This window comes from Kogia breviceps, chromosome 5, assembly GCF_026419965.1.
Source record: "Kogia breviceps isolate mKogBre1 chromosome 5, mKogBre1 haplotype 1, whole genome shotgun sequence".
NCBI lineage: Eukaryota > Metazoa > Chordata > Mammalia > Artiodactyla > Physeteridae > Kogia > Kogia breviceps.
Window position 1 is genome coordinate 68,500,177 of NC_081314.1, and position 27,852 is coordinate 68,528,028.

At 45.0% G+C, this 27,852-nt stretch overlaps 1 protein-coding gene across 7 annotated transcripts in view; it reads right to left on the bottom strand.

The window, feature by feature from the left end:
• Nucleotides 1–618: 618 nt before the first annotated feature.
• IGF2BP2 (insulin like growth factor 2 mRNA binding protein 2) overlaps nucleotides 619–27,852 on the bottom strand; it is a 170,942-nt gene continuing 143,708 nt past the window's right edge. For 6 of the 7 annotated variants that reach the window (XM_059063727.2, XM_067034168.1, XM_067034171.1 and 3 more), the window contains 7 exons: nucleotides 26,777–26,905; nucleotides 16,638–16,706; nucleotides 15,650–15,766; nucleotides 11,564–11,638; nucleotides 6,708–6,839; nucleotides 6,225–6,338; nucleotides 619–4,834 (listed from right to left, as the gene is read on the bottom strand). In XM_059063727.2, coding sequence (XP_058919710.1) covers nucleotides 4,742–4,834; nucleotides 6,225–6,338; nucleotides 6,708–6,839; nucleotides 11,564–11,638; nucleotides 15,650–15,766; nucleotides 16,638–16,706; nucleotides 26,777–26,905 — 729 coding nt within the window. In that variant the 3' untranslated portion in view covers nucleotides 619–4,741. The remainder of the gene's footprint in view (nucleotides 4,835–6,224; nucleotides 6,339–6,707; nucleotides 6,840–11,563; nucleotides 11,639–15,649; nucleotides 15,767–16,637; nucleotides 16,707–26,776; nucleotides 26,906–27,852) is intronic. The other variant, XM_059063728.2, reaches the window with a different exon arrangement.

Genomic DNA, 27,852 nt, shown 5'->3' on the forward strand with positions numbered 1-27,852 from the left:
GGTCTTGACAATATTGCAACTCCACCCTTCCTACCCATCTTGTTGTGGTTCCTTGTATCTTTAGTTGTAGATCTTTTCTGCTAGTCTTCTGGGTTTTCTGATAGTTGCTCTGTAAATGATTGTAATTTTGCTGTGCCCATAAGAGGAGGTGAGCTCACGGTCTTCCTACTCCTTCTTGGTCCGGCCCTATGATTTTTTCTTTTTAATATATAAATTTATTTGGTTTTGGCTGCGTTGGGTCTTCATTGCTGTGTGGGCTTTCTCTAGTTGCAGTGCGCAGGCTTCTCATTGCGGTGGCTTCTCTTGTTGTGGAGCACGGGCTCTAGGTGCGTGGGATTCAGCAGTTGTGGCTCGCGGGCTCCAGAGCACGGCCTCAGTAGTTGTGGCGCATGGGCTTAGTTACTCAGCGGCATGTGGGATCTTCCCAGACCAGGGCTCGAACCCGTGTCCCCTGCATTGGCAGGCAGATTTTTAACCACTGCGCCACCAGTAGGTCCTCTTTCTTGATGTTTAATGAGAAGTTGTAAGAGGAACGTTGAAGGCTGCTAACCAGAAGCCATTTTTGCCTTGAAAGTCCCTTCTTATACATCAGTTAGAATCAAACACTTTGTTGTGTTCAAACTTTTATTTTACAGATGAGGAGACAGGCTTCCAAGAGGCTGTGATATGCACAAGGTTATTTAGCTAGTGTACAGGCAACCAGGGAGAAAACGTTTGGGTCTGGGCTTTCTTATTCTCTTGATGAGAAAGTTAAGACTGGTAGAGATCTGGTACAGGGAAAGAGGCACCCATCCCTGCCTTCAGGCCTGCCCTAGGGTAAAGCTGAGCTATGCCCTGGTTAAGTTCCCTTCACAGCTGTTTGCTGAGCAAGGCCTCCCATGCTGACCGCCAGTTACTGGGGCTCTAGAAGGTGCAGGATGCAGGTGGGACTGTATTCCTTCACAATTTTTCAGAACCGAGGGAAAGCAAGTCCCAGCGATGAGGGATGACTGGAGGAACTGAGTAAAGGGAGAACTAGACATTGTCTTCAAACATTAGGGGAGTTGTCCTAAGTAACATGTAGCAGATTCAGTGTGTAGTGGTTGTGGGGTGAGCAGATTTCAGATCAGTGGAAGGAAGATCTACGAGGCTGGACTGCGAAGACAGAACTGTCTGCCTTAGGAGCTGCGTTTCCCCTCGCGGGGGAGTGGCCAGACTTTGGAGAGAGTTTAGAGGACATTATTCCGTATTAGGAAAGTGGAGCAAATGACCTCGAAAATCCTTTCCCAGTACTGCTGTTCTGTGAATTTAGAGTTGAGAAAAGAGTTTGCCAGGTTCAGTGAGGATGACTGGAAGCAGTTTTGTAGCTATCGAGAATCAGGGACATTCAGGAGTCACAGGAGTCAGGGGAATCTTTCATATTAGGAATTGTTGCAGTTACAGATAAACTGATACAGGGATCCGTTTGAGTTTGGTTTTTCATTCAGTTTGCCCTGATCACTAGAGGTTACTGGAGGCAAAAAGGAATATTCTTCACTGTTTATTGTCAGCCACATCTGAGATTAGATCTTAAAATGGGAACAAACCAAGTACCTTGGATCCATACTTTTACAAGAGAACACAGGAGGATCGAGGTCAAGTTAGAATATAGTTGTTCCATGAGGTTTCTCCTCATGTTGGCTGTTTCTGTGAGAGCAAGAGCTATTAAGAGCACTCATGGCTTCTAGAGAGACAGTGACTTATGTGGCTGGTATGAGCTAGAAGTAGAAAATTAACATGCATATGGGGTCTCAAATTTTAATTCACCAGCATCTTAAGGGGAATGTAGAGAAGAAATAAAAGGCGGCAACAATTGACAGTAAACATCAGGGGATTTGCTAGCAGTGGTATTAGACATTAGCGGTAGCAGGTCAAAGATATCTCCTTTAAGCTTTAAGACAGTGAAAGATTTGGATGCATGTACAATTTAGGCTGGTCTCTGAATTTCTACAGTTGTGGACTTCTCGTATCATCGTTCACATAGGGATGCCTCTGTTGCCCATGTCCTTCCCCAGGGATGCAGGAATAAGACTAGGCCAAATGCTTTCATACTCCATAAGTCCTTATTCCATCTCTGTCTACTCAGTCACCAAGTCATTCACATCCTAGCTGATGCCAGGTTATCAGTTTTCTCCTGCTTCCCTTAGAAGTCCAGTGTTTTCTTCTACCCTTGCTACCTGTCAAGATGCCTTCTGTCTAGGGCTCATCATTTCCTCTTTTGTTGAAACCCCTCCAAATTTCTATCGATCCTTTTTCTCATGTTTTTAAATTCTCCCTCTATGCTGGAATCCTCCTCCAATTTGCAAACAACCTCTTCCTTTCCATAGTTCCATGTTGGAGAAAACGAGATTGTCTTGAGGCAAAGTTGGAGGGAAACTAACCAGAATAGAAGGGATGTCTAGGCCTACTCACCACATCTCCTGACATACTTACAATTGGGCTTCTGGGGAGGGGTGAAGGAAGTACCTCTTCCCTTAAATTGTCAGGTATATTATCCTCTTCCTTCCCCCCACATAAAAATAAGCTCTTTCCCTGGCCAGGCTTAAAGTTTCTTTTAAGATAGGGGATGGCCTTACCTCGTTACTGTGCAGTCAGTATCCAGCCCTCTAGTTTTGTGGTTCTCAAACCTCAGCGTACATCGGAATCACCCAGAGGGCTCACTGACAGAGACTGCTCGGGCCCACCCTCCACCCTTAGAATTTCTGTCCCAAGGTGGACCCTGAGAACCTCCATTTCTAACATGTTCCCAGGTGATACTGGTGCTGCTGGTCTGAGGAGCAGTCTGAGCACCACTGACCTAGTTTAGCTTCTCCCAAAGACCTGCCTGGAGAAGCCAGCCTCCTCAGGGTAGCTTCCCAATCCTGACGGTATATGCCACCCATTTCCCTGAAGTCCCCTCAGAGATGGAATCCAGCTGACATTTTGGGATGGGCGATACTTAGTAAAATAAGAGACCAAGACACCAGGATCTTGTTAGCTGGATATATTTCTTTTTGTTTGTTTGTTTTTGTCACAGAACACTGTTTGCAGTAGAGGAAACTGGCATTGCAGTCTGGTGGTAAAATGGCTTGTTCACATAAACCAGTACATGTTCATCCTTTAGCGCAAAAAGCCCTAATGGCGCGTACCCTATTGAAATTCAGGACATCTCCAATATTCTCTCTCTCTGTTTTTCTTTGTCACTTTTTTTTTTAAATAAACATTTTCAAGGTTTGTCCAAAAGAAGGCCATATAGGTTCTTGGCTAGCGGAAGACAATTCAGAACAGTTGTTGCACACTTGGACTGTTACCTTCTCCAGGCTGGCAGCTGATATCTTATTTTTTTCCAACTCATTTTTATTAAAAAAATAAAAAAATGCTCCAACTATCAGTTTTACAAAATCTCTAAGGGAAACACAAGAGCAAGGTGCTGAGGTAAAAAACACCTGAGGTAGCTTTTTTTTGTGTGTTTTTCTCGTTAAAAAAATCTGTAAATTTAACGCCCTGGGCCAACGACCTCTGTAAAATTGCTATTCTCCTCCATATTTTTTTTTAAAAGAAAGAAATCATTTTGTTGAATATTGATGGCTTATACACCAAAATGTAAAAAGACAAAATACATTCTTTCTTTGTGGAATTTTTCTTTGTTTGGTTGGTTGGTTTGATGGGTTACTGTTTTTCCTCTTCCAAAATGCTAGGACAAGTACCATTGACTCTTGTTCTTTTGAGTAACCAAGTGTAAGTTGAGGCTGGTTTGTGTGTTTCGTTTTTGTTCCTTTGTGTGATGTGATACTCAGAGCACTGCTTTGCCTGGGGGGTGCGTAGATATGGGAATTGAGACAGGGGGATGAGGGAATTAACAAGAATGGGGATGGAGAGGATGGGTAGGGAGAGAGGGGGTAGGGGAGAGAGAAACAGAGAGAGACAGAGAATTATATAGCAGTATGCAAAAACCAGTTTAAAACCTGTGAAGCAAAGAGAAATGGGTGTGTGAGCTAGATAGGGATGAAGAGAGACAGAGTTTCCTCTTCAGAGAGACGGTATCCCTTCTGTTGACATACACAGGTGATCCAGAACTGCTGTGAGTGTCCTTTCCACGAGAATTTCCCTCCGGGTGAATTTTGTGTGGGTGGCCTTGAAGCTCCTTACTAAACTGTTAGACCTCCCAAAGCACGACTTTATTCTTTAAAGTCTAGAAAAGCCTGCTTTCTCTTTAAAAAGAAAAAAGAATAACTGATTAAAAATTGGAGTTAGTTGAGTTATCTGATATATTATTTCTAAAATATATTAACGCCGCAGGCACCCTGTGTAACCCACAGGCCACATATCTTAACATCTTTCCCTTCTAATATGTACATACATGTACAGAGACAATTTTCCGCAAAAAGAAAAGGGTGTGAATTTTGCTTTGATTTGAACGCGTTCACCTATGTTAGTTCAACTAGAAGGGATAGCGTGGTGGGGTTAGGAGAGACCCGAGTGGATGGTGAAGTGGATGGCTGGGAAGCCTGCAGAGGCCCTGGGGGAGCTGGGAGGCTGGGCCCCGGCACGGCTGCCCTCCCGCCTCCTCCCTGGCCCCCCGGATTCTCAGGGCCTCTGCAGAGCCCCTGGCGCCTCCGCAGACTTCTCATTCCTCAGGATGGTCTTTGGTTTGCTCCCGATCTGGCTGGCTGTGTTTGGTCTCATTCTGTCAGGTGTTGGAAGGGCTACATTCATCCGTTGTTTGCTGGTGCCTGTGGGAGCCTCACTTGCTGCGCTGTGAGGCAACTCCCTGAGGATATTTCTGCTCCTGCTGCTTCACCTGTTGTACAATTTCCCTGATCTTGCGCTGTGCAGTCTGCAGCAAGGGAGAGGAGGGGGACAGGGGAGAAAAGGAACCCAGTTCTGAGGACAAGCAGTGGGTTGTGGGGAAGTGGGGGTCTGGGACTTGGGGGAAGGAGGCGTTAAACTCAGAAAAGTGTCATCTACCTACTGAGGCCCTGACTCCAGGCCTTTTCTGCCTGGAAGTAAAGTGGCAGAGTTCCCCACCCCCACCCCGCCGAGGCTGCTGGGTGGAGGGTAAGAGGGTGGGACCCCAGGAAGCAGAACCAGGGCATTAGTGACTAGGGAAGCTGCAGAGGTCAGTCGGCATCCTCCCTCCCAGCTAACACACACTCCAATGTCCAACGCTTCGCCTCCTCCCTGCCTTCCTAGAGTTACTGCAAAGACAGTGGTGTATGGCAAGGGAAGATGGACAGTCAATGGGATGGGGAAAAGTGAGAAACTGGCCCGACACTCTACCCTGAACAAGTGGAGAAAACACATGAACCCAAACCTGTCCCTTCACCCACCCTGCTGCTCCCACGGCAGGGAGAACCCTGCAGACTGAACTACAGGGGCCCGGCCATTGAGACCCACGCCCGGGACGCTGGAAGAGCTGGGATGGGAGAGCCCCAGGGGTGGTGTGGTTGGGCTCTGACTACAGGGGTCTCAAAGGGTGCTGGTGGGGTGCAGGTCACAGCAGCGTGGCAGGTCTTGGCAAAGGCACGGCACTGAGAGCGCAGGCTGACGCTCAGACAAACCTGCAGTGTTGGCTTAGACTGCCTCTGCTCCTTTGGGACAGGGACTGGACTGCTCTATCCCCAAACCCAAGCCCCTCCCCCCCAACAACAACAACAAAGCATCAAAAAGAACCAGGTCACGTGATTCTGAGTCACTAGCCCTTCTGACTGGAAGAGAAGCAGCTGTGTGGAGCCCTGAGTCCTAATGGGGGTTGTCACAGTGAAGTAGAGGAGAGGAAACAGAAACAAGGGTCTCCTGACATGAGCGTTTAACCCATAATAGTGGAATTCTGGCACCTAGGCTGGTCCTCAGGGCCCAAGGGTGGCCCTTGCCTGGTATATGGCTCCCAGCAGGGGAAGGCTGTGACTAAGGCCTGAGCAGGAGGACGAGGGAACAGGAGAGCCCGCAGTTCAGCATTTCAGAGGCTTGAACTGTGCTGGCTTGACTCCAAAGCTCTATACCCTTCCTCAGGTTTCTCCAGCAGGCCTGGGAGAGCAGTGGTGAGCCAAGGAACAGTCGCCCCTGCCCTGTTCCATCTGTGCATGGAGTCGGCGTGTGTGTGTGTGTGTGTGTGTGTGTGTGTGTGTGTGTGTGTGCATGGCCTGGGGCTACCGGACAGGTCACCAAGAACTTAGAGACTTGCAAAGAGATTAGCAGGAAAGACTGGACCCTCACAGCACAGGTACCTGGCTGGCAAAGAAATGCCCGATAATTCGGACAATCACTTCCTCATTTTCATCTGGCGTTTGGTCACGAGGCACAATGACTTCTGCACTGGTTAAGTTCTGCAGTTCATTCACCTGTGAAGGGAGAAACCAAAAAAAATTCCTGTGACTTGCTTCACTGCAGTGGTCAGGAACCAGAACCCAGAATATCTGCAAGGTATGTCTGTATACTCTGGGTGGGACTCTGCTCCTTATCATCTTCCTGCTGCTATGTGTGTGGGTTTACAGGGGAAGAAGGCAGCCTCCCTGTCTTCATTTCCCAGCACATAGCCTAGATGCAGTGTTCCTGGACCCAGGACCCTGGTGTTTCGGTGTCTGGCTCAGCACTGTGGATTTGGGGCCCTCAGCTCTAGATGATGCTAATTACATTTTTGTCCTTGAAGAGTCAGTGGGGGTCTGAGGGAAGTCAGGCCAGGAGACGAAGCCAGCTCAGAGCACACTTACGGTTTTGCCACCCTTGCCGATCACACGGCCGGCTGTAGAGGAGGGCACTCGGATGTGGGCTTCCAGCTTCACCTCCTCTTTGGGGTTAAAGAAGTTTTCTTCTTTCAGTTTCCCAAAGATCCGCCCCTGGGCCTGAGAGAGCAAAACATGTCAACCTGCTTTAGCAGCACTGCTACAGAAACCAGTGAGTCCAGGCAATGTTACAGCCCCAGCCCCAGCCCCATGTGCTCCCTGGGGTCTGCTCAACTCACTCAGACCCAGTGGGTGCATGCCTGCCACACCCAAGGAGTGCACCTTGCAGACATGCACAGACACTCCAGTGTCTCCAGGTTTGCACATGGATCACACAGGAAGCTTTCTGTGTATAGGGTCAGGGTGGAGCTACATGTCTTATTTCTGTATCCTGAGCACCTATAAATGTTTGGTTGAATGTATTTGTTCAGGGAATTCTTAACTTCCTCCCACCACGATATGTTCAGGCCTCTGGTTATTAAAGGATGGAGGCAAGGGTGGTGGTGATGGGATTTGCTCTTTGATGTCTAACTCCAGAGCCAGTGTAGCCAAAAGCTTTTTGTTCTCTTTAAAAGAACTTTTTTAAAGAAAAATTATTTATTTATTTATTGGCTGCACCACATGGCATGTGGGATCTTAGCTCCCCAATCAGGGATCAAACCCGTGCCCCCTGCAGTGGAAGTGCAGAGTCTTAACAACTGGACCGCAGGGAAGTCCCTAAAAGAACTTTAAAAAAAACTGAGATATAACTTACATAACCTAAAATTCAGCATTTTAAAGTGTACACTCCAGTGGTTTTTAGTATATTCACTAGGTTGTGCAACTACCACTGCTATCCAGAACATTTCCATCCCATTCCCCCAAATAAAAACCCATACCTATTAGCAGACAGTCCCAAGTCCTCCCTTCCCCATGTCCCTGGCAACCACTAAACTACCCTTCTGTCTCTGGATTTGCCTTTTCTGGATGTTTCACACAAATGGAATACATAATATGTGGTCTACTGTGTCTGCCTTCTTTCACTTGGTGTAATGTTTTCTAGGTTCATCCATGATATAGCATGCATCAGAATTTCAGTCTTTCCATGGCTGAATGATATCCTATTATGTGGATATACCACATTTTGTTTACCCGTTCATGAGTTGAAGGATTATTGTTCTTGAACATTTACACGTGTTAATTTTTTTTCTCAGACACATTTTAAATACGAATTATACTTTTACAAATAAATGTTTCTGACCTTTAGAAAACTCAAGTTATAATTTTCCTAGGAGTGAAAAGGCAATAACAAAACAATGCAGGGGAATGGAGACAAGATGGTGGAATAGAAGGACTTGAGCTCACCACCTCTCACGAAAACACCAAAATCACAACTAACTGCTGAACAACCATTGACAAAAAAACCTGGAACCTATCAAAAAAGATATTCTACATCCAAAGACAAAGATGAAGCCACAATGAGATGGCAGGAGGGGTGCTTTCACGATATAATCAAATCCTATACCCACCAGGTGGGTGACCCACAAACTGGAAACTAACTATATCGTAGAGGTTCTCCCATAGGAGTGAGAGTTCTGAGGCCCATGCCAGGCTCCTCAGCCTGGGGGTCTGGCATCCGGAGGAGGAGCCTCCAGAGCATTTGGCTTTGAAGGCCAGTGGGGCTTGAGTGCAAGAGCTCCGCAAGACTAGAGGAAACAGAGACTCCATTCTTGGAGGGCACACACAAGGTTTCATGTGAACTGGGACCCAGGGCAAAGCAGTGACTCCACAGGAGCCTGGGCCAGACCTACCTATGGGTCTTGGAGGGTCTCCTGCAGAGGCAGGGGTTGGCTGTGGCCCACTGCAGTGGCAAGGACACTGGTGGCGAAGGCCCCAGGGAATGCTTCTCAGAGTGAGTATGCCTCCTCCCTGAGGTCGCCATCTTGCTACTGAGACCTGGCCCCACCCAACAGCCTGCAGGCTCCAGCGCTTGGACGCCTCAGGCCAAACAACCAACAAGGTGGGAATACAGCCCCACCCACTGACAGCTGCCTAAAGTCATCCTGAGCCCACGGCCACCTCTAGACACACCCCTTGACACGGCCCTGCCCACCAGAGGGACAAGACCCAGCTCCACCCTCCCACGGGCAGGCACAAGTCCATCACAGCACAGCAGAGAAATATGTTCCGCAGGAAGGAAAAAGATAAAACCCCAGAAGAACTACTAAGTGAAATAGAGATAGGCAATCTCCCTGAAAAAAGAATTCAGAATAATGACAGTAAAGATAATCCAAGATCTTGGAAAAAGAATGGAGGCACAGACCAAGAAGATACAAGAAATGTTTCACAAAGAGCTAGAAGGGGGCTTCCCTGGTGGCGCAGTTGTTGAGAGTCCGCCTGCCGATGCAGGGGACACGGGTTCGTGCCCTGGTGCTGGAGGATCCCACATGCCGTGGAGCGGCTGGGCCCGTGAGCCATGGCCACTGAGCCTGTGCATCCGGAGCCTGTGCTCCGCAACAGGAGAGGCTGCAGCAGTGAGAGGCCCGCATACGGCAAAAAAAAAAAAAAAAAAAAAGAGCTAGAAGGTTTAAAGAACAAACAGGTGAACAATACAATAACTGAAATGGAAAATACACTAGAAGAAATCAAAGGCAGAATAGATGAGGCAGAAGAATAAATAAGTGAGCTGGAGACAGACTGGTGGAAATCACTGCCACAGAACAGAATAAAGAAAAAAGAATGAAAAGAAATGAGGGCAGGGCTTCCCTGGTGGCGCAGTGGTTGAGAGTCCGCCTGCCGATGCAGGAGACACGGGTTCGTGCCCTGGTCCGGGAAGATCCCACATGCCGCGGAGCAACTAAGCCCGTGAGCCATGGCCGCTGAGCCTGCGCGTCCGGAGCCTGTGCTCCGCAACGGGAGAGGCCACAATAGTGAGAGGCCCGCGTACCGCAAAAAAAAAAAAAAAAAAAAGAAATGAGGGCAATTTAAGAGTCCTCTGGGGCAACATTAAATGCACCAACATTTGCATTACAGGGGTTCCAGAAGGAGAAGAGAGAAATGGCCCTAGAAAATATTTAAGAAGATAATAGCCAAAAACTTCCCTAACATGGGAAAGGAAACACTCACTCAAGTCCAGGAAGCACAGAGAATCCCATACAGGATAAACGCAAGGAGGAACATGCTGAGACACATATTAATCAAACTGACAGAAATTAAAGACAAAGGGAAAATATGAAAAGCAACAAGAGAAAAGCAACAAATAACATACAAGGGAATCCCCAGAAGGTTATCAGCTGATTTTTCAGCAGAAGCTCTGCAGGCCAGAAGGGAGTGGCATCATATTTAAAGTGATAAAAGGGGAAAAAACTACAACCAAGAATACTCTACCCACCAAGGCTGTTGTTCAAATTCAATGGAGAAATCAAAAGCTTTACAGACAAGCACAAGCTAAGAGAATTCAGCACCACCAAACCAGCTTTACAGTAAATGCTAAAGGAACTTCTCTAGGTGGAAAAGAAAAGCCCACAACTAGAAACGGAAAATTACGAATGGGAAAGCTCACTGGTAAAGGCAAACATACAGTAAAGGTAGGAAATCATCCACACACAAATATGATATCAAAACCAGCAATCATGAGGAGCCTACAAATGCAGGATATTGGAAATGCATTTGAAATGAAGAGACCAGCAACTTCAAACAATCATACACACACACACACACACACACACACACACACAGACTGCTACATCAAAACCTTGTGGTAACCACAAACCAAAAATCTACAACAGGAACACGCACACACAAAAGAAAGAGCAATCCAAACACAACACTAAAGATAATCATCAAATCACAAGAGAAGAAAAAAAAGAGGAAGGGAAGAAAAAAGACCTACAAAAACAAATACAAAACAATTAACAAAATGGCAATAAGAACATACATATTGATAATTACCTTAAACGTAAATGGATTAAATGCTCCAACCAAAAGATATATATATATACACACACACACACACATATACACACAAACACACACAATGGAATATTACTCATCCATATAAAGAATGAAATAATACCACTGCAGCAACATGGATGCACCTAGAGATTATCATACTAACTGAAGTCAGACAGAAAAAGGTGAATATCACATGATATCACTTATATGTGGAATCTAAAACAATGATACAAATGAACTTATTTACAAAACAGAAACAGACAGACTTCGAAAACAAACTTACGGTTACCAAAGGGGAAACGTGGGGGAAGGGATAAATTAGGAATTTGGGATTAACATATACACATGACTATATATAAAATAGTCAACAAGGACCTATTGTATAGCACAAGGAACTGTACCCAATATTGTGTACTAACCTATATGGGAAAAGGATCTGAAAAAGAATGGATATATATATATATGTATAACTGAATCACTTTGCTGTACACCTAAAACTGACACAACATTGTAAGTGAACTATACTCCAATATAAAATAAAAATTAAAACAATGCACCCCACCCCCCCAAACACTTCCAACAAACTGTGCTATTTCCCCTCACACCCATGTTTATGCCCCATCTTCAAAACCACAACCAAGGGGATCAGAGATGCCATCTGAACTGGCACTGACAGTCCACTTTTCCATGGGAAAGAAGGGAAGGAGGGCTCCACAAAGAGGGAGCAGCCTGGAGGTGGGGAAGATAGGGTGAGTGGGAGACTATAGAAGGAAGGGAAATGGAGGTTGGGCCTCCAAAGAAGAGCCTGAACCTGGCTCTGGGGCAGCTGCACCTGCTAAAGGCCCTCAGCCTTCCCTAACAGGCTGCCTTGTATCCAGGGCTGCAGGGCTGAGGGGGTTCTTGGCACTGACCTTGAACTGGGCTTCAGGTGGGCCGGTAATGATGACCATCCTTTCACTGACGTCTGGGCCTTCTGCTGGGGCAATCTGCAGTTCACAAAGCAAGAGGGAGATGCTACTGCTTGGCTCCGTCCCCCGAGCTCCTCCTTCTTGTCTAAGAGGATGACACACCCACTAGCAAGAGATTATAAGACTCGCGCCTTTGTACCTGGTGCTTTGTCTGACCCTGCTGCTTCCACTCTGGGTCTTAGGAGATTATGACCGTAGTGCCCAGTATCAAATTTGGGTCTCTGGCCACCAGGAATAGTTGGAAACAAGTTAGTACTTACTGCCTGTCCCTGCCCACACCAGCAGTGTAACCAGCCTCCTTTCACCAAGGAGCTCCACTAGCCCACCCAGGGCCCAGAGGCGAGGAAGGGCTGGTCCACAGAGGAGTTAAGTTGGAGTCAGCCTGCAGAAAGGGCTGTTAGTGACAGGTGTGACTAGGACCAGCTCCTCTAGCGCACGAATCAACTGATGGCACCAGAGCAAGAATGAGGACACCTTGGTTCCAGTGCGTGCTCTACAAACCCCTCCTCTCCCCACAGGTGAAACATGGCAGTTGAACCTGGCAAGCTCAAAACCTCCTAGCTCTATCAGTCTGTGACTCTGACGTCTTTTGTAACAGAACTCAAGATGGAACAACCGAACATTTTTTTGTTAGATCCTCTACATATTTTTTTCCCTGCATACCCTGCCTTATTTCAAAAACCTTTAAGGTAGCTTTAAAAATAAATACAATGTAGCATAAAGTTAAATTTATTTATTTTTTTTGGCCACACCACATGGCTTATGGGATCTTAGTTCCCTAATCAGGGAACTTGTGCCCCCTGCAATGGAAGTGTGGAGTCCTAACCACTGGACCACCAGGGAATTCCCATAAAGTTACTTTTAAATGAGCTAAAAGTACACCAGGCACTTAGGAATGAGCCAGGAGTGAGGTTAGTACACAAATGTACCTCGTAAAGTCCTACACACCACCCAGAGCCCCCATTCCCGAGACTGAGCTATTCAGCATGAACATGATTCACCACTGACGGGGCATGTCTGAAGTTATCATCTCTGAACCACTGTGTCTCAGTCTTGGCTCCCGCAAAAAGACCTCCACCTCCACAGGGTTTTAGTTTTCTCTCAGTACACGTCCTAAGCCAGGCTGCACCTGCAGGCCTCAGGGTGATGTGTCACTGTCCCAGCTTTTACCGTGAAGACAGACCCAAGGCCTGCGCTGACCTTGCCCACTCTGAGAGACTCTTCTATGAGACCTTCAAAGAAGATCTGGCCCCGACTACTTAGTGGCACGAGGATGAACGTGAGACACAGGTCACCGACCAGTGAGCTTCTTGGGGGTCTTCCCTTTGCTGCGGGCAGACCACCTGCCAGCCTTCAACTGCAAGGCAGCAGCCTCAGCCAAAAAACAGATGTGTCCAGGGGACTGAGACCCTCCAGCAGGCCGCATACAGACTGGCCCATAAGATCCCTGGCGGGAACCCTCATCTCTACTTCTACATCCACAGGTGGCATTAAATCTGCTCTTTATTTCCAAGAGTAAATGAGAGTAACAGGAGCATGGACACGGTGGTTCCCAGCTCTTATCCACCCAAATCAAGAAGGGCTGAAAGGCTAATTCATAATTCATGTTGACCCAATCAGTTCTCACAGTTGCCCTGCTCCGATCTTGAAAGAAAGCCCCCTATCTCTCCACTACCTGGTATTCACAGCCCAGCCCAGAACTCTTGAGAGCTGCATATGTGCTCCTGCAGTTCTGGAATGGCACTCCCCAGGCAAACTCCCTGAGAGGACCTGGAATGAGGACTCCACTTTATGACGACTGAAGCAAATGGGAAGCAGAAAGATGAGGTGACCACCAAGACCACGGGTGAGCAGGGCTGAAACAAGATCAGGAATTTTGTGTGGCATTCTGAAACCTGTCGGCCAGATGATGTGCAGGAAAGGCAGGTGACGGGGGCTCAGCGCTTGCCCGTAACTGAAGCATCTCTTGCATACACCGCCCGATCCCAACTCAGTCCATCCCCTCCAGCACTCTGCTCCCACGTGTTAGTGTAAAGCTCTCCCCCCCGCCCCAGCAGCATCAAATGTGCCTCTAGTTGTGGCCCCTGAAGACTGGCAGCGCAGGATTGGGGGGTGGTTCTCTGGAATTAGTGAGATCATCATCTTTAGAGACAGATGCTGTCAGAGACCTGTCAAGATAAAGGAAATCTAGCAAAAAGCCAGATTGATTTTAAAAAGCAGGAAATGTCTCTTGCAAATGTTTAGCTTCCCTGGCTTCCTCTCTTCTCTACTGCTCTGGAGAGAGCCAGAGCCCATTCTGTCCCCTGCTGTCTTTGCCCATCACAGAAGTCACGCCACCACTCAACTCTGCTGGGACAGAGAGGGACCACGGGGATGCTGTGGGGGAAGGCCAAGGGTTTGATCTTTCTCTACTTTCCCAAAGTCTTGCTGGAATGACTCTGGTATAGCGCTAGCACTCAGGTTGCTCAGGTTGAAAAAACATTTGACCAAAAATAGGATAGCCCGGTCCAACCTCAGCTCTCACATTCTTTAGCTTTGTGGCCACTAACATGTCAATGAAACACTGGGCCCTAGTTCCTTACGGGCAATGGTAAGTGGAGAGTTATTGCTGCGATTAGTCCTGGGAAGTGCCCTGTAGCCTACAGGTTGGCAGAACTGCAATCTAAGAGCCAGTCCCGCCACCTGCGTGCCTTGGCCATCTCCCGTTCCCTCTGTCTCCCTTTTCTCAGGGGAAAAAGAGAGGATTTGATGAGACGATCCCTCAAGTCCCTTCTAGTTGAAATTGTCTCATTCTGTCCCTTGCGCTGCATCCCACCTCAGACCACACGACCGGACACCGAGAATGGCCCTCAGGGTGCAGCCAGCCCAGTGGTCGTCCATACCTTACCTGTCCCACACAGAGGGTGGGCCCAGCACAGCCCGTCAGTACCTGGGCTGGGGCCTCACCTGCAACAAGCCTGCCAGGTGCCAAGGCCCCAGGTGCTCCACCACCGTCTGCCTCCACCTCGGGCTCTCCTCCAATCTGCACGCTTTGCAGGTGAGATAAACGACCACCGAGAGGGGAAATGATTTACCTACATAAAGTTCTTTCATGGTCTCACTGCAATCCTTGTTCTGCACTACTCAGAATGTTTTGTTTTTTCTCCAGCACACTTGCTGTGGGAGAAATTCCAGCTCTTCTTAGGGAGAAAGTGTAAGCATTCTTTCTCTCCAAGTCATGAGACTTCTTGTTCGGAATTCCGGGTTGTCCCATGGCAGCAAATTATTTTACGTAACAACGGGAACTCTTGTTTCCAACAGAGTTTCACGAGGCCTGGGACGTGCTCAGCATTCTGCCCGTGAGTCCGTGCTGATAGCTGGGCCTGGAGCAGGACCAGGGTCGAATAATCCTCCCCTTTCAGCTTCTCTGCCGACTCTTCCCATTGTGCTCCAGGAGACAGGCGGTGAGACTGCAACTGCAGCTGTGTCTGCACTCGGCCAGTGCATGAATCAGGGGCCCTCCTTCCTGACCTCTCTCCTCAACCCCTCTCCTCAACCCCCAGGCGGTGGCTCAGGTTATGTCACCGGCTTTTGTTTATCTGTGGTTTCATCACTGCTTTTCAAAGAGCTTTCCATTCAAACTATTTGTTTCAAAGTTCAAAGGTTTCTGAAATGGAGACTAACTAAAGCATCAAAGCACTGACAACTGCTGAGTATAAATTATCGCTCTCCTTAGGCTCACTCCCTTCACTTGGGGGAACCCTCAGCCTTTGTTTTATCTTGAGGACAATGGTAGCCCAAAGAGGACCAGGTTGGCTTATGTATTACTAGTGTTTTTTCCTAATTCATTTGTTGGTTGAACAAAAAAGGAGTGAGAGAGGTAAAGATGAGTGCACATGGGAATAGTCCTGAAGGCAGGCTTTCCAGGTCCTGTAGGACTTTATGGACAGTGTGAGAATTGCCCGGGACAGACAGAAGGAACAAGGGACATGGGGTGGAGATGGGGGTGGAAGAGGGTGGGATAGGGGCAGCTGTCAAGAGTGGCTTTACCTTGATGGAGGCCCCGGCGAATCTGGCCAGCTGTTTAATGTGCGCCCCTTTCTTCCCGATGATGGCACCCACAGCCTGGGTTGGGATGAAGAGATTCACAATCTCCTGCTCTGGATACTGGAAGGACAGGACAAGACAAGACAGACGACATCACTCCTACTGGGGCTGCTCCTTCAGGCACTCAGCAGTAACGGGGCAATGGCCGGATGCTGCATGAAATTCTTCTGGGGCCTGGGGCGCCGCAGAAGGGAAGCTGGAGGGATGAACTTGAACAGGGTCCACACTAACTACACAACCACTAGTGCGCAAACTCCTCCTGAGCAGCTCTAAATTTGCTAGACACAGCAAGCTGTCTGTCCACAGGCCTTCTGTCAAGTTCAAATGTGATGTGCATTTCTCCTGTGTCGTCATCCAAGGAATCAGTAGCTATTAAGCACACCTGGCCTGAGGCACTGTGTTAGCAGGAAGGGAAAGATGCCCTCCCACCTAGTGGGCAGGAGCGGCATTTTCACTGGAGGGGGACTGGGTTCAAAATGAGACTGTAATTAAACCTGCCCTGAACAGGCCGCAAGGGGACGGCCCAGAGAGACACCGGCAAGCCCGCCAGGGGCCCTTGCTGTTCTTGTCCGTAGGGGTCTGTGGGAATGACACAGCCCACTTGCTAGACTTTGTTAAAGAACTTTGGAGACTGTTCTTTAGCCCAACACCACCTCCTAATCTGCCCTGCTGATTGCTCCTCTGCACCAGTTTCCAGCCACCTGTGGGATCTGTGAGCACCATCAGGATGCTAAAGGGCCTCTTAGTGCACTTGAGTGCCGGGTGGTCTGCTGTGCCGATGCCCTGCGATGTGTCACTCCGAGGACAGCCTGGAACCAGGGGACCCGGCACGCACACCGTGAGCATGCACTGGTCAGTCTGCCAAGGACTGAGCGGCACCGGCCACAGGACAGGGACAAGTGGCAGATGGGGCTGAACTGTGGGCACTTACTGAGTGATGATGCGGGAACGGGCCGAACTGGTGAGGGGGGTACAAGCTGGAGAAGTATCCGGAGTGGGTCTGCAGCAGGAGAGAAACGGTCAGTCAGCAGGGCCCATAGGGCCGCTCACCAAACTCAGGGAGGCAAGATTCCCACACACAACAAAGGCTCCCAGCAGCACCACTGGGCCGCGCTGTCCTAAAGGCACACCTGTGCCTCTGCAGCTCAGATCTCTGCTCCCTTCCCTCACGGAGCACTGGCTGGGCTGGGTATTCATCATTTCCAAGCTGAGTCATGGTCTAGGCTTCCCAGGAACCCACCAGAGGAGGGAACACGCACTTTTAACCTGCCCTCAGGCAGAGAGGAAGCGCCAGTGGTTTCCATTTTCTGAAGAATTATGAACCACAGATGAAAGGAACAGAGAGTGCCAGGACAAATCCAGGAGTTATTCTAAACAAGCAAAGTGTTCCTGGGAAGTCAGATCAGTGAACACCCAGAGAATCTCAGAAGGAATGGAGAGACTGAGAGTAGAGAAACTGAAAATGAAACTGAGGAGAGAAAATGAATGAATAAATACATATTGTGGAGGGGGAAGGGGAAGCAGGGGACAGGAAGGCAGATGTGGTAGAAGAAAACAGAGCTTTTAGGAAAGTAGCGTTAATTTTTAAAGTAGCTGCTTTTTATTGAATAGCTACTGTGTCCTAGGCATTGTGGTAGATACTTTATGCATGAACTATTCTTAAAAAAATATTTTATTTTATTTTTGGCTGTGCCATGCAGAGTGAAGGATCCTTAGTTCCCCGACCAGGGATCGAACCCATGTCCCCTATAGTGAAAGCGTGGAGTCCTAACCACTGGACCACCAGGAATTCCCACCAGGGAATTACCCATAAACGCTCTTAATCCTCACAATAGTCCTGCAAGACAGGAATACATCTGCATTTATATATTTTGTGGGCAGGATATTAAGTAGAGTCAGCAATGTCTAGTTCACTGTGCTTTACACGTAAGGCCAAGTAAATGCCGACATGCCTATTACACGAAGGGAGGTGGACAGCTCTGGGCACCATGGAACCAATCCCTGAGGGGCCGTTTAGCAGTGGTCAGACACTGACCAGTTGGAGGCTTGGAGTTAGGGGACCTAGCTTTCATTTGAGGGTCCTTGAGCAAATCTTCTGGTATCCTCTGTCTCCTGAATGTCCAGTTGGATTCTGAGTTCCAGAGTACAACTTTGCCTTCGGACTCATTAGGGACAAAAATGAAACTATTCCTCTTTTTGAGTTTGGATAGTGGACTTCAGGGGAAAAGAGATGTGAAAACGGTGGGGAACTTCCTCCAAGGGTGCTCTGAGTGTCCACAGCACCTGCAGGGGACAGAGCTTTGCCAAAGGAAGGGAACGATCCTGTAATGCAAGCCTCTGCTCTCACAACTTGGAAAGGGGCTGCAGTGACACCTCAGGGCCACAAGAGGGGGCTATGAGACCAGTGTTCTGGCAGACGTCCACTTTCGAAAGGAAGCTGAGTGAAGACTTTTGGCTCACTTGGGCCTGCCTCTTTCTTTCTTTCTTTTTTTTTTTTCCTGCCTCTTTCTTGAAGAGCATCAGCTCCAGACCCTTCTCAGTGCAGGTCCCTTTCCTGGGCCACGGCGGGTCAGGGAGAATTCCTGCAGCTTTTCTTCTCAGACAAAGCTCTACCTTGGGGAAAGGATGCTTCTGCCCTCCTCTCACCTGGAGAGCTTTTTCCTTCAGCTCTCAGCAGAAATAATTCTTTTGAATTGCGATTTGGCCTCAAAATAGACAAACCACAAGTGTAGCTTCATTCTGGGTTCAAATACTCCCAATATAAACACTGTATCAAATTTAGATCTACCACTTGGGTGAGGGGAGGGAATGAACTATAAAAGGATAAAAAGAAATAATTCCCCAGTCCTCTTTTTATTCATGAGTTACAGCTGGAAAACTGTTGTGGAGAAAGAACCCCCAAACTCGGCAATCAGGAACTTGTTTCTAGCTGAGGCTCTGTCATTAGCCTTTGTGTATATAAGTTGGTTTTTGGAGTCAGAAGACCCAGAAGATTTAAGTCTGAATCACTAGTTCTATACAACTTGGAATAATTTATTCAGCTTTTCTGAACCTCATCCACAAATGGATTAAAATAATATCCAGAGCTTACAATACTGTTGTGGGAGTTCATTCAATTGTTTACTCATTCATCCAAAAGATATTTGAGCAAAGCACTGTTCTAGGTGCTGGGGACACAGCTACTGAGACAGAAAAGGTCACTGCCACCAAAGAACTTAGGTTCTACTGGAGAGGCAGACAAGCATGTGAAAGAAACGAACAGGAGGATATGAGAAAGAGTAGCTGCTGAGATGAGGAGTGGGATGGCAACTTCAGCTGGAGGGGTCTGGGAAGCCTCTTGGAGGAGGTGACCTCTGAGTTGGGACCCATGGAGGAGACAGAGCCCTATGCAAGGCACTAAGGAAGAGACATTCTAAGCAGGGTTCTGAGAGGTGCAGAGCTAGGAAAGGGGTTGATCTGTTTGGAAAACAGAAAAGAGGCCAGTATGGTGAAAGCAACTGAGAGAACAGCCTGGATGCCCCTGAAGGACGTTACGTAGCATTCAATGAGGTCACAGGAATGGAGAATCCATCATCAAGCACTGTATGGCTTGAACTACTAAGTGTTAAATGAGTACTTATTTATCACTTATCAGAGCACACTTTCCATTCCCCCCACCCCCATGCTTACATGGAGTCCACAACCTCAATTGGAAGAGGAGCTTAGTCATAATGATCAAAAAGTAACCTGTTGATGACTTAAATAAACGTTCTCTTTAATGGGAAAGCAGGGTGTAGCCAGCTGACAAACTGGGGCTCCAGAGTGGAGTGGGCGGTATGGAACCACAACCCTAAAATGGCAATTGGGCTTTTACTGTCTCAGTTTGAGGGTCCCCAGCTATTTTATGAGGGAGAAGCTACTTTAGAGTGTTTTAAAAGAATTATGATTTGGGGTATGGGGGGGAGAAGAGGTTATGGTGAAGGTGCCCCTGCCAGCTATGCTCCCCCAAAAAGAGAGGCAGCAAGGGTGCAGGGGGTCACTATTATCCACTGGTTCATTTCAAATTCTGTTTGAGGGCAACTAGTGTCTGCATTTCCTCTGTGCTTGACTATGCTGGGGGTAGTAGAGGCGTATATATTAAACATACTCATGAACATTCAGAATGGAATTCAATTTTAAGTTGGGCCTGCTTTTCCTGGAAGAACTGCAGGGTCCACAGTTCCTAGCTGTTGTGTATGACCATTTGAGTATCATTTAGGTGATATTCTGAATCATGAAGAAATCAGGGAGCAGGAAGAGAGAGGGGTGTTGAAGGGGTAGTAAAGAGGGCAAGGGTCAGGCATACAAATTATGTTCAAAAATATAAATAGCTTTAGTGTGATGACAGAGTGATGTTATAAAGATGGCAGGTGCTCTCCCTGGGAACCAGGGATACCGACATGGGAGGAAGGGAGTGGACTTGGTCAGAGTCATGGGCAGAGCTATTCAAGATTCAGAAGGTGCACCATTCTATCCCAGCTTGTCCAGTGCCTCCTTCCAGCCCCTGCCTATCACCCCTGTGAGCTCTCAGAGGACCACCTCAGAAGCTGAGGGGGACCAGGAATTGGTAAGCTAGCAAGAGGTGGAGCCAAGATTTGATCACGGATCTCTGTGTCTGACTCTGCATCCCAACATCTTAACCCAACACTGCCCTCCCCTGGAACATTCCAAATTTATTAGTTCAGGTGGGGCCCATGGTGTAGTTATGATAAGGCTCCCCTAAGCATTCTAATATGCCCTCTGCTGAGTTTAAGTACATGAATGGACAATTAAAACTCACTGGACATATACAGTGAATCAGCAGCATGAAAGAGGGGAACAAAGCTGAGCAAGGCAAGAAAATGACCTCAGTGAATTAATTCAGGAAAGAGGGAGAGCTTTTTTTAAAAGTCTGCTTTGATTTCTCAGTGAGATTCAAGAGGGCAGTGCTTTAATATGGGAGTAGACTGCTATGAGGGAAGCCAATCAGAGAACTAGATCGATCTTAGAAATTAAAAACATGACTTGTGGAGTAAAAACTCAACAGAAGTCATACAAATAGCAGCCAATCAGTGCACAAGAAGATTAACTCACACAAAACAAAACAAAGGACTCAGACATGATGAGTAGAGTGGGAAGAGCTACTCTCTCTCCATGAAGTGGAAACTCCAGGAGGAAATGGAGTGGAGGGAAGAGAAGCAATGCTAAAATTAATTACAGACGCAGAAGGTTTTCCTGAACCAATGAAAAACTTGAATGTTCAGATTAAAGGGCTCAGAGTCAGATTTCTGATTTCCAAGGGTGTCAGTAAAATACTACAACAGGCAGAAAACTTACAGACAAAAGAAAAAAAAAGTTACCTACTAAAGAAAGAGAATCAGACTGGTAGCAACAATGTTTTCAGAGTTCTAAAGGAACTAAGACCCTAGAATTTTTAGATACCTAGTTGAACTTTCATTCACATGTGAAGTGGTGGCGGGGGGAGGCATTTTCAGGTATAGAAAAGCTTAGAAATTATACTACTTACATAATTATTCCTGAAAAAAAAGTTGTTTGAGGAACTACTCCAGAAAAACGAAGAAACAAAAACAAATAACTCAAAAAATAAAAGGATATGGAATACAAGAAACCATCTGTAGTGAGCAAAGAAACCAGTAAGAAAAGTTCAGTTAATTCTAAATAACTGTGAAATATGAGATTGTGTATTGACTAAGAAAGAAAATTTAATTTTGTACTAAAATTCCAGGTTATTTATAGAGTAATATAATAAAAATACATTAAACAAAAATCTGTTAGAAATAAAGAATTTGAAAAATCATAATCATAGTGGGAGAACAGTAAACTGCTCTCAAAATGTAGTAAGTCATAGAGATAAAAATAATTATATAGAGGATACAAGCCACCAATTAAAAGCTTGATTTTACAGCCATAAACACAACTTTTGAGTCTATCAGAGAAGGTACATCTTTCCAAGTGCCCATGATTTCCAAAATTTGATCATGCATGAGCAAGACCACAAAAATCAGAGATGTTCCAATAACATCCTTTGAGTACAAAATGTACAGGAAACAATTATAGGATAACAAAAAAGAAACCCTTAACTACTTAAAAATTAAAAGAAAAATCCCTAGTAAATTTGATTAAGATAAAGAAGAGAACAGAAATATATGATGTTAGGAATTAAAAGAGAGAGATATTCACAAGTTCGCAGCTTTAAAAGGCAATAGTTTGCTTTTGCACAGCTTTGTGTCACTAAGTATGAAAAGAGAGATGAATACTTTCATAGGAAAATATAAGAAATTGAAAAGGTTATAAATGATCGATCTTTCTCCAAACAAAAGGTACTAGTCCCAGAATTTTTATGGATGGATTGTATCAAATCTTCAAGGAACAGAAAATTCCTACATATTAATTTTCCCTAGTATAAGTTGACCATCTTTCCAATTCAACCTTTGAGGAAAAAAAAAAGATTGTTGAAACTGTCAAAGACGCTCTAAAACTATAGTAACTGCGGTGTAGACAAAAAGACGAATGGAACAGAACAGAGCCCAGGAATATGACTCAGTGGGAATTAAGTGAACAACAAAGCTGCCATTTCCAATTGAGTGATGAAATGGTGCATTTCTCAATAAGTGACTTTCAGAAAACTGGCTATCTATTTGGAAAAAAAATAACGTTAGATCCCTATCTCAAAGTACAAGGTTAAGATAAATTCCCTGTGAATTATAAACTATGATCCCCCAAAAGCAACAACTAAAAATTACTGTAAGAAAACTTGGGAGAATATTTTATAGTCTTAGATGGCAGAAGGCTTTTTCTTAGCATAATATCAAAGGCCAGAAGTCCATAAAGGAAAACATCACTGATTTAACTATCTTAATTCTTAAAATTTCTGCATAAATTCTGCTGAAAGGAAATGTGAAAATTTAAAATACACTCCCCTTTGATGCAATAATTGCAGTCTTAGAACGTACTTCTAGATATACTCACACACTTATGTATAAGGATATTCATTTTGACACTATTTGTAGCAGAGAAAGCCTAGAGATAACCCAAATGTAGAAAAATAGTATGCTCAGTAGAAAAATTATAGTAAATTTCATACAATGGAATACTATGTAGCCATCAAAGAGAATTAGTTCTAAATATGGAAAGATGCCCATAATAAGTAAAAAATGGAAACAAACAAAAAACACAGTAATTCACTGTGTGTGGCATGATTCCATTTATGTTTTGGAATAATATGATTATAGGATTATATATGCTCATAAAACATTTTAAAACATAATAGTGCTATACTTCTGGGGAGTGGTTGCTGGGTGAAATCTGGGTAAGAGAAGGAAGGCTGAAGGGAAACATTTACTATTTACTTCACACAGCATAGTTTGATTGTTCAAAAAATATCTATTTTAAATTACTATGGCACAATTTGCAGAGATGTGGATGGACCTAGAGATTGTCATACAGAGTGAAGTAAGTCAGAAAGAGAAAATCAAATTATCGCTTATATGTGGAATACAGAAAAATGGTACAGGTGAACTTATCTGCGAAGCAGAAATAGAGTCACAGATGTAAAGAACAAACTTATGGTTACCAAAGGGGGAAGGGGAAGTGGGAGGAATAGGGAGATTGGGACTGACATATAAACACTACTATGCATAAAATAGATAACTAATGAGAACCTACTGTATAGCACAGGGAACTCTACTCAATGCTCTGTGGTGACCTAAATGGGAAGGAAATCTAAAAAAGAGTGGATATATGTATATGTATAACTGATTCACTTTGCTGCATAGCAGAAACTCACATAACATTGTAAAGCAACTATACTCTAATAAAAATTAATTTAAAAAAGAAAAAAAGTAAAAAAATTAAAGAAGCCAAAAAAAAGAATTTACTATGGCATAAAACACCACAAATAAAGCAAAGAGAAATGACAAGCTGGTGGAAGATATTTACATGACAAACGGTTAACAGCTTTAATATGTAATTAGCTGTTACATATCATTAAGAAAAAGATGGTGGTAAATGACAATAGCAGCTCAGATTTACATAGCAATTACTGTGTGCAGATTTTTACTTACTTAACAACCCCATGATATGTGTACTATTATTACACCCATCTTATAGACAGGGACATGGAGACACAAAGAGGTTAAGTCACTTGCCCAAGTTTGTTAAAAATAACAAGTGATATAGTGCAGAGATTCAAACACAGGCAGCCTGACTCCAGAATCTATACTGCCTCTTAATAGACTGATGGGTGAGGGATACAAAAAGACAATTCATTAGAAAGTGAAAAAAATGGCCAATAAGCCCCAAAGTGTTATAATCTCATAATAGCACCCTTTAAAGTATCAGACTGCAAGGAATAATTACATTGGTAGTGAGTATAGGAGAAAAAAACCACCTCTCTGTCACATACCAGATAGGAAGGAAAAGTAGTACATTCTTTATGTATCAAAATTTATCATGTATCAATATTTATATTTTTTATAGTTATATATAAAATTTATACATTCTTTGGCTCCACAATTCTATTATCAGGAATTTATTGAGAAAATAGCTGGATGAAAGAACCAGGATATATATACAAAGATTTCCACTGCAGAGTGAAAATTTGGAATACACAGACACACACACACAACACACACACACATCACCTATATATTTAACACATTATACATGTATATATGAATTATATATATACCCACACACATATACATAGAAACATTAATTATTTCTAGATTAAGAAAAAACTTGCACTTGTATTATTTGCTTCTTAAATATTTTGCACATATTACTTTTATAACCAGAAAATGATAATGGTAATTTTCATACATACACATATATTAAAAGCTTCCAGAGTTGAGAGACCAATTTGTGCATGTGTGAGCCAGCTGCAAAGAGGTGCACAGACTTCCTGACCTTTGGATGTTAAGAGCAAAAGCACTAGAGTTTTGAGATGCACAAAAGCAACCAGGAAATAACTTAGTTCCTTGAAATCTGAATGCCTCTGTGACAAGAAAGCAATAGTATTTGAAGTATCCCCACCACCCCATCCTACCCTGTCCTTCTCAGGAGGCCTGGGCCCACTAGGGAAGCCCTCAATCCTGCAGTACAGGCTCTAGATTCTGCACAGGTGGGTGGCGATGGCCACCTCCTCCATGCCTGCCCTGTGTCCTGCAGCTGTCAGAGAGAGAGGTCTGCAGGAGCTGTATTGTTGCAGATTTGGGGCAACTGTGTGCTTTGGATTAGAATCTAATCTTGACCTATGGGCTCAAGATCAGAACTACATGGCTTTTAGCTTAAAGAAGAAATTTTATTTAAAATCTATTTTATAAAGAACAGAAACTATTTTAGTAAAATCATTACCATTTTAGTAAAATTATTCTACTATTTTAGTAAAAAATCTCAGATGTGAAGGAAGCTTTCAAAATGGCAAAACCTATTTTCAAGTTTAGAAAATATTCTGCTATCATATGAAAAGTTCTCTTTTTGTTTTAGTTCAGAGGGTCTGCAAAATTTTCTGTAAAGAGCCAAATAAATATTTTAGGCTTTGCATACCTCAGGGTCTCTACTGCATCTACTCAACTCTGCTATCACAGGAGGAAAGCAAACAGACAGCACATAAATAAACATTCACAGATGTATTTATTTACAAAAATAAGTGGTGGGCTGCCTCAGGCTGTCGTTTGCTGACCTCTCTTTTAGATTATCAATTTTAGAAGTCGTCTATTGTATTATATCTTTTTTCTCTCACCATTTACATTACTTAGGTTGAGAGACTTTTGAAGTAATCTTCTGTGGAGCAGTATGTACAGTCTTTCTCCCAAAAAATGAGATGTGTCTAAATGCCAGTTCATTGTACTGGGCTAAGTCATTCTCAAATCTCAGCAAAGATATGGGGACATGCACCTCTCATAGCTGTTCTCCCTCCTTAGAGCAGCTACATGACTATAACAGCTGCCATTTCCCTCCTGCCATATTCCCAGCTCCCTCTAACACACACAAACACACACACACACACACATACACACGGCTCAATATTGGGCCCTATCCTTTAAGGGAAAATGTATATAACTCTAAAGAAATGGTTTGGAGATTTAAAAATGACTCAGAAGAGCTGTATATAAACAAGATGACAGAATGTGTATGTTTTTGTGACTAAGGACGTGGGTGCAAGTTCAGGTATGTATTTTGTTGACAAAACAGCACAGTGAGTTCATCCTACCTCTCTACAGAGACCCAAAGAGTTACTACGAATTTGGACACTGCGACGCCTACTACACCAGAGACCACCTCTCAAAAGAAAGAAGTGGTTAAGCTAATGTTCTCCAACCTGATTCTTCCCATTTAAACAGTATAGACATTGGGAGAAAATTAGTTTGCTTAAAAATTAAGTAGTATGTGTGGAGAAGAATTAGGAATAAAAAAAAAAAAAAAAGCTGTCAAGTATCCTGAGCCCCTAATCTGGTAATTTGTTGATCCTGAATGATGCTTGAGAATGGGAACAAGCAGAAAACACATAAAGTTCACATTTCTTCTGCCACTATTAGTTATGATTCAAACAATAAATACTTACTGAGAATCTACTAAATGCCAGGCATTGTGCTAAGTGTTTAGAAATCTAAACACTGTGTGTTATTTTCTTTTAAAAACTGCCTATTAATAGAATATAATGAATTTGAGTCATAGACACAGGTGGGAATTTTATACATGAATCATCCAGGTACCCTAATATTTTAGTAGGTGAACAACACTCATGAAGGTTCTTATTTGAGCTAACAAATCCTTTTTTACAATGAATAGGCTTCTAGCTAATGAATTTGCTAGTAGTCTCTTTCTTTCCCACATATGACATATACTATATGTTTAAGAGCACATACTTAGAAGATGGTTTAGCAACATTAATCTGTCCATTAGGAAGAAGTCCTAAGAACTGCTGAATTCATTCTACAATCCCTGATGAGCACAGCCTCCAAATGAAGGCCTTGGCTCTGATTCAACATGGCAGAGAAATGCTGCTGCCTGGAGGGGCATGAGCAAACCCCTGAAAGCTGAGCTACTTACAGTGAAAGGGTGGTAGGGGGGAGCGGGGGGAGCTCCTCGGGGCCCTGCTGGCGGAGGCAGCATGGACAGTCCTGTTGAAAAGATGCCAAGTGCGCTGAGGTTCAACCCCGGGATCAGATTGGCTTGTTGCTGGGAATAAAAATGGAGAAAAAGTTGAGGGGAGGAGACCTGAGAGGTCCAGCTTGCCTGGGTCAACCTCCATCTTTTGTCTGGATGGCACCAGGGTCTCCTAATCAGCTCCGCCCAGGCCCTGTGGACCTCTTCCTCACCCTGTTGCAGGGGTGAGCTCTCCAAACCTCAACCTGACTGTGGCATTCCTTCAAAGGTTCTCTGCTGCCTTGACAGTGTCTACACATCTTAACACAGCAAGCAGGGCTCTTCCTGGGGACCCAGCCCACCTCACCAGCATCTCTCCTGCTAACCCTTTACCTGTACTCTGCCCAGTCCTGTTCCTCTCTCTCCTCTGGACCCCCACACACTGTCTACCTTGCAAGAAATGTGCTTCTCTCCCTCACCTGGCTACATCCTACTCGTCATGTGGGTTTCACCTGAGCTTAGGTGTCCCCTCTTCGAGGAAGCCTTCTCTCACCCCAAAGGCCTCAGCCCAACTGCCCTTTCTGTGCTCTCCTAACATGCCCACGTTTCCTTACAACAGCACGCATCACATGGTATCTGAATGGCCTGTGTAGCCGCCTCTCCCCTTTTTAGACCACAATTTCCTTATAGACAGAGACTGTCCTATTTAGTGCTGTGAGCTCAGTGCCTGGTACATAGTAAGTACTCAATAAATATTTGCTGAATGAATATGTTTAAAACGTATTAGATTAATAGTTCTTCCTAACTCTATCCAGGGAAAGATCAGACCCTTCACTAAGATACCACTTACATAAACTCCATTATCCATATTCAGAATGGTTCACAACCTTGGCTTCTTTACCATTTAGTTGCCGGCTTCATGATCATCTCACTTATTTCACATTTAAACACGGGGATGCTCACACAGGCTGCCCCTTCAGAGGCTGAGGGATGATGCAGCGCCCACCCTGGCCTGTATCCAACCTGTCCCACCGTTGCCC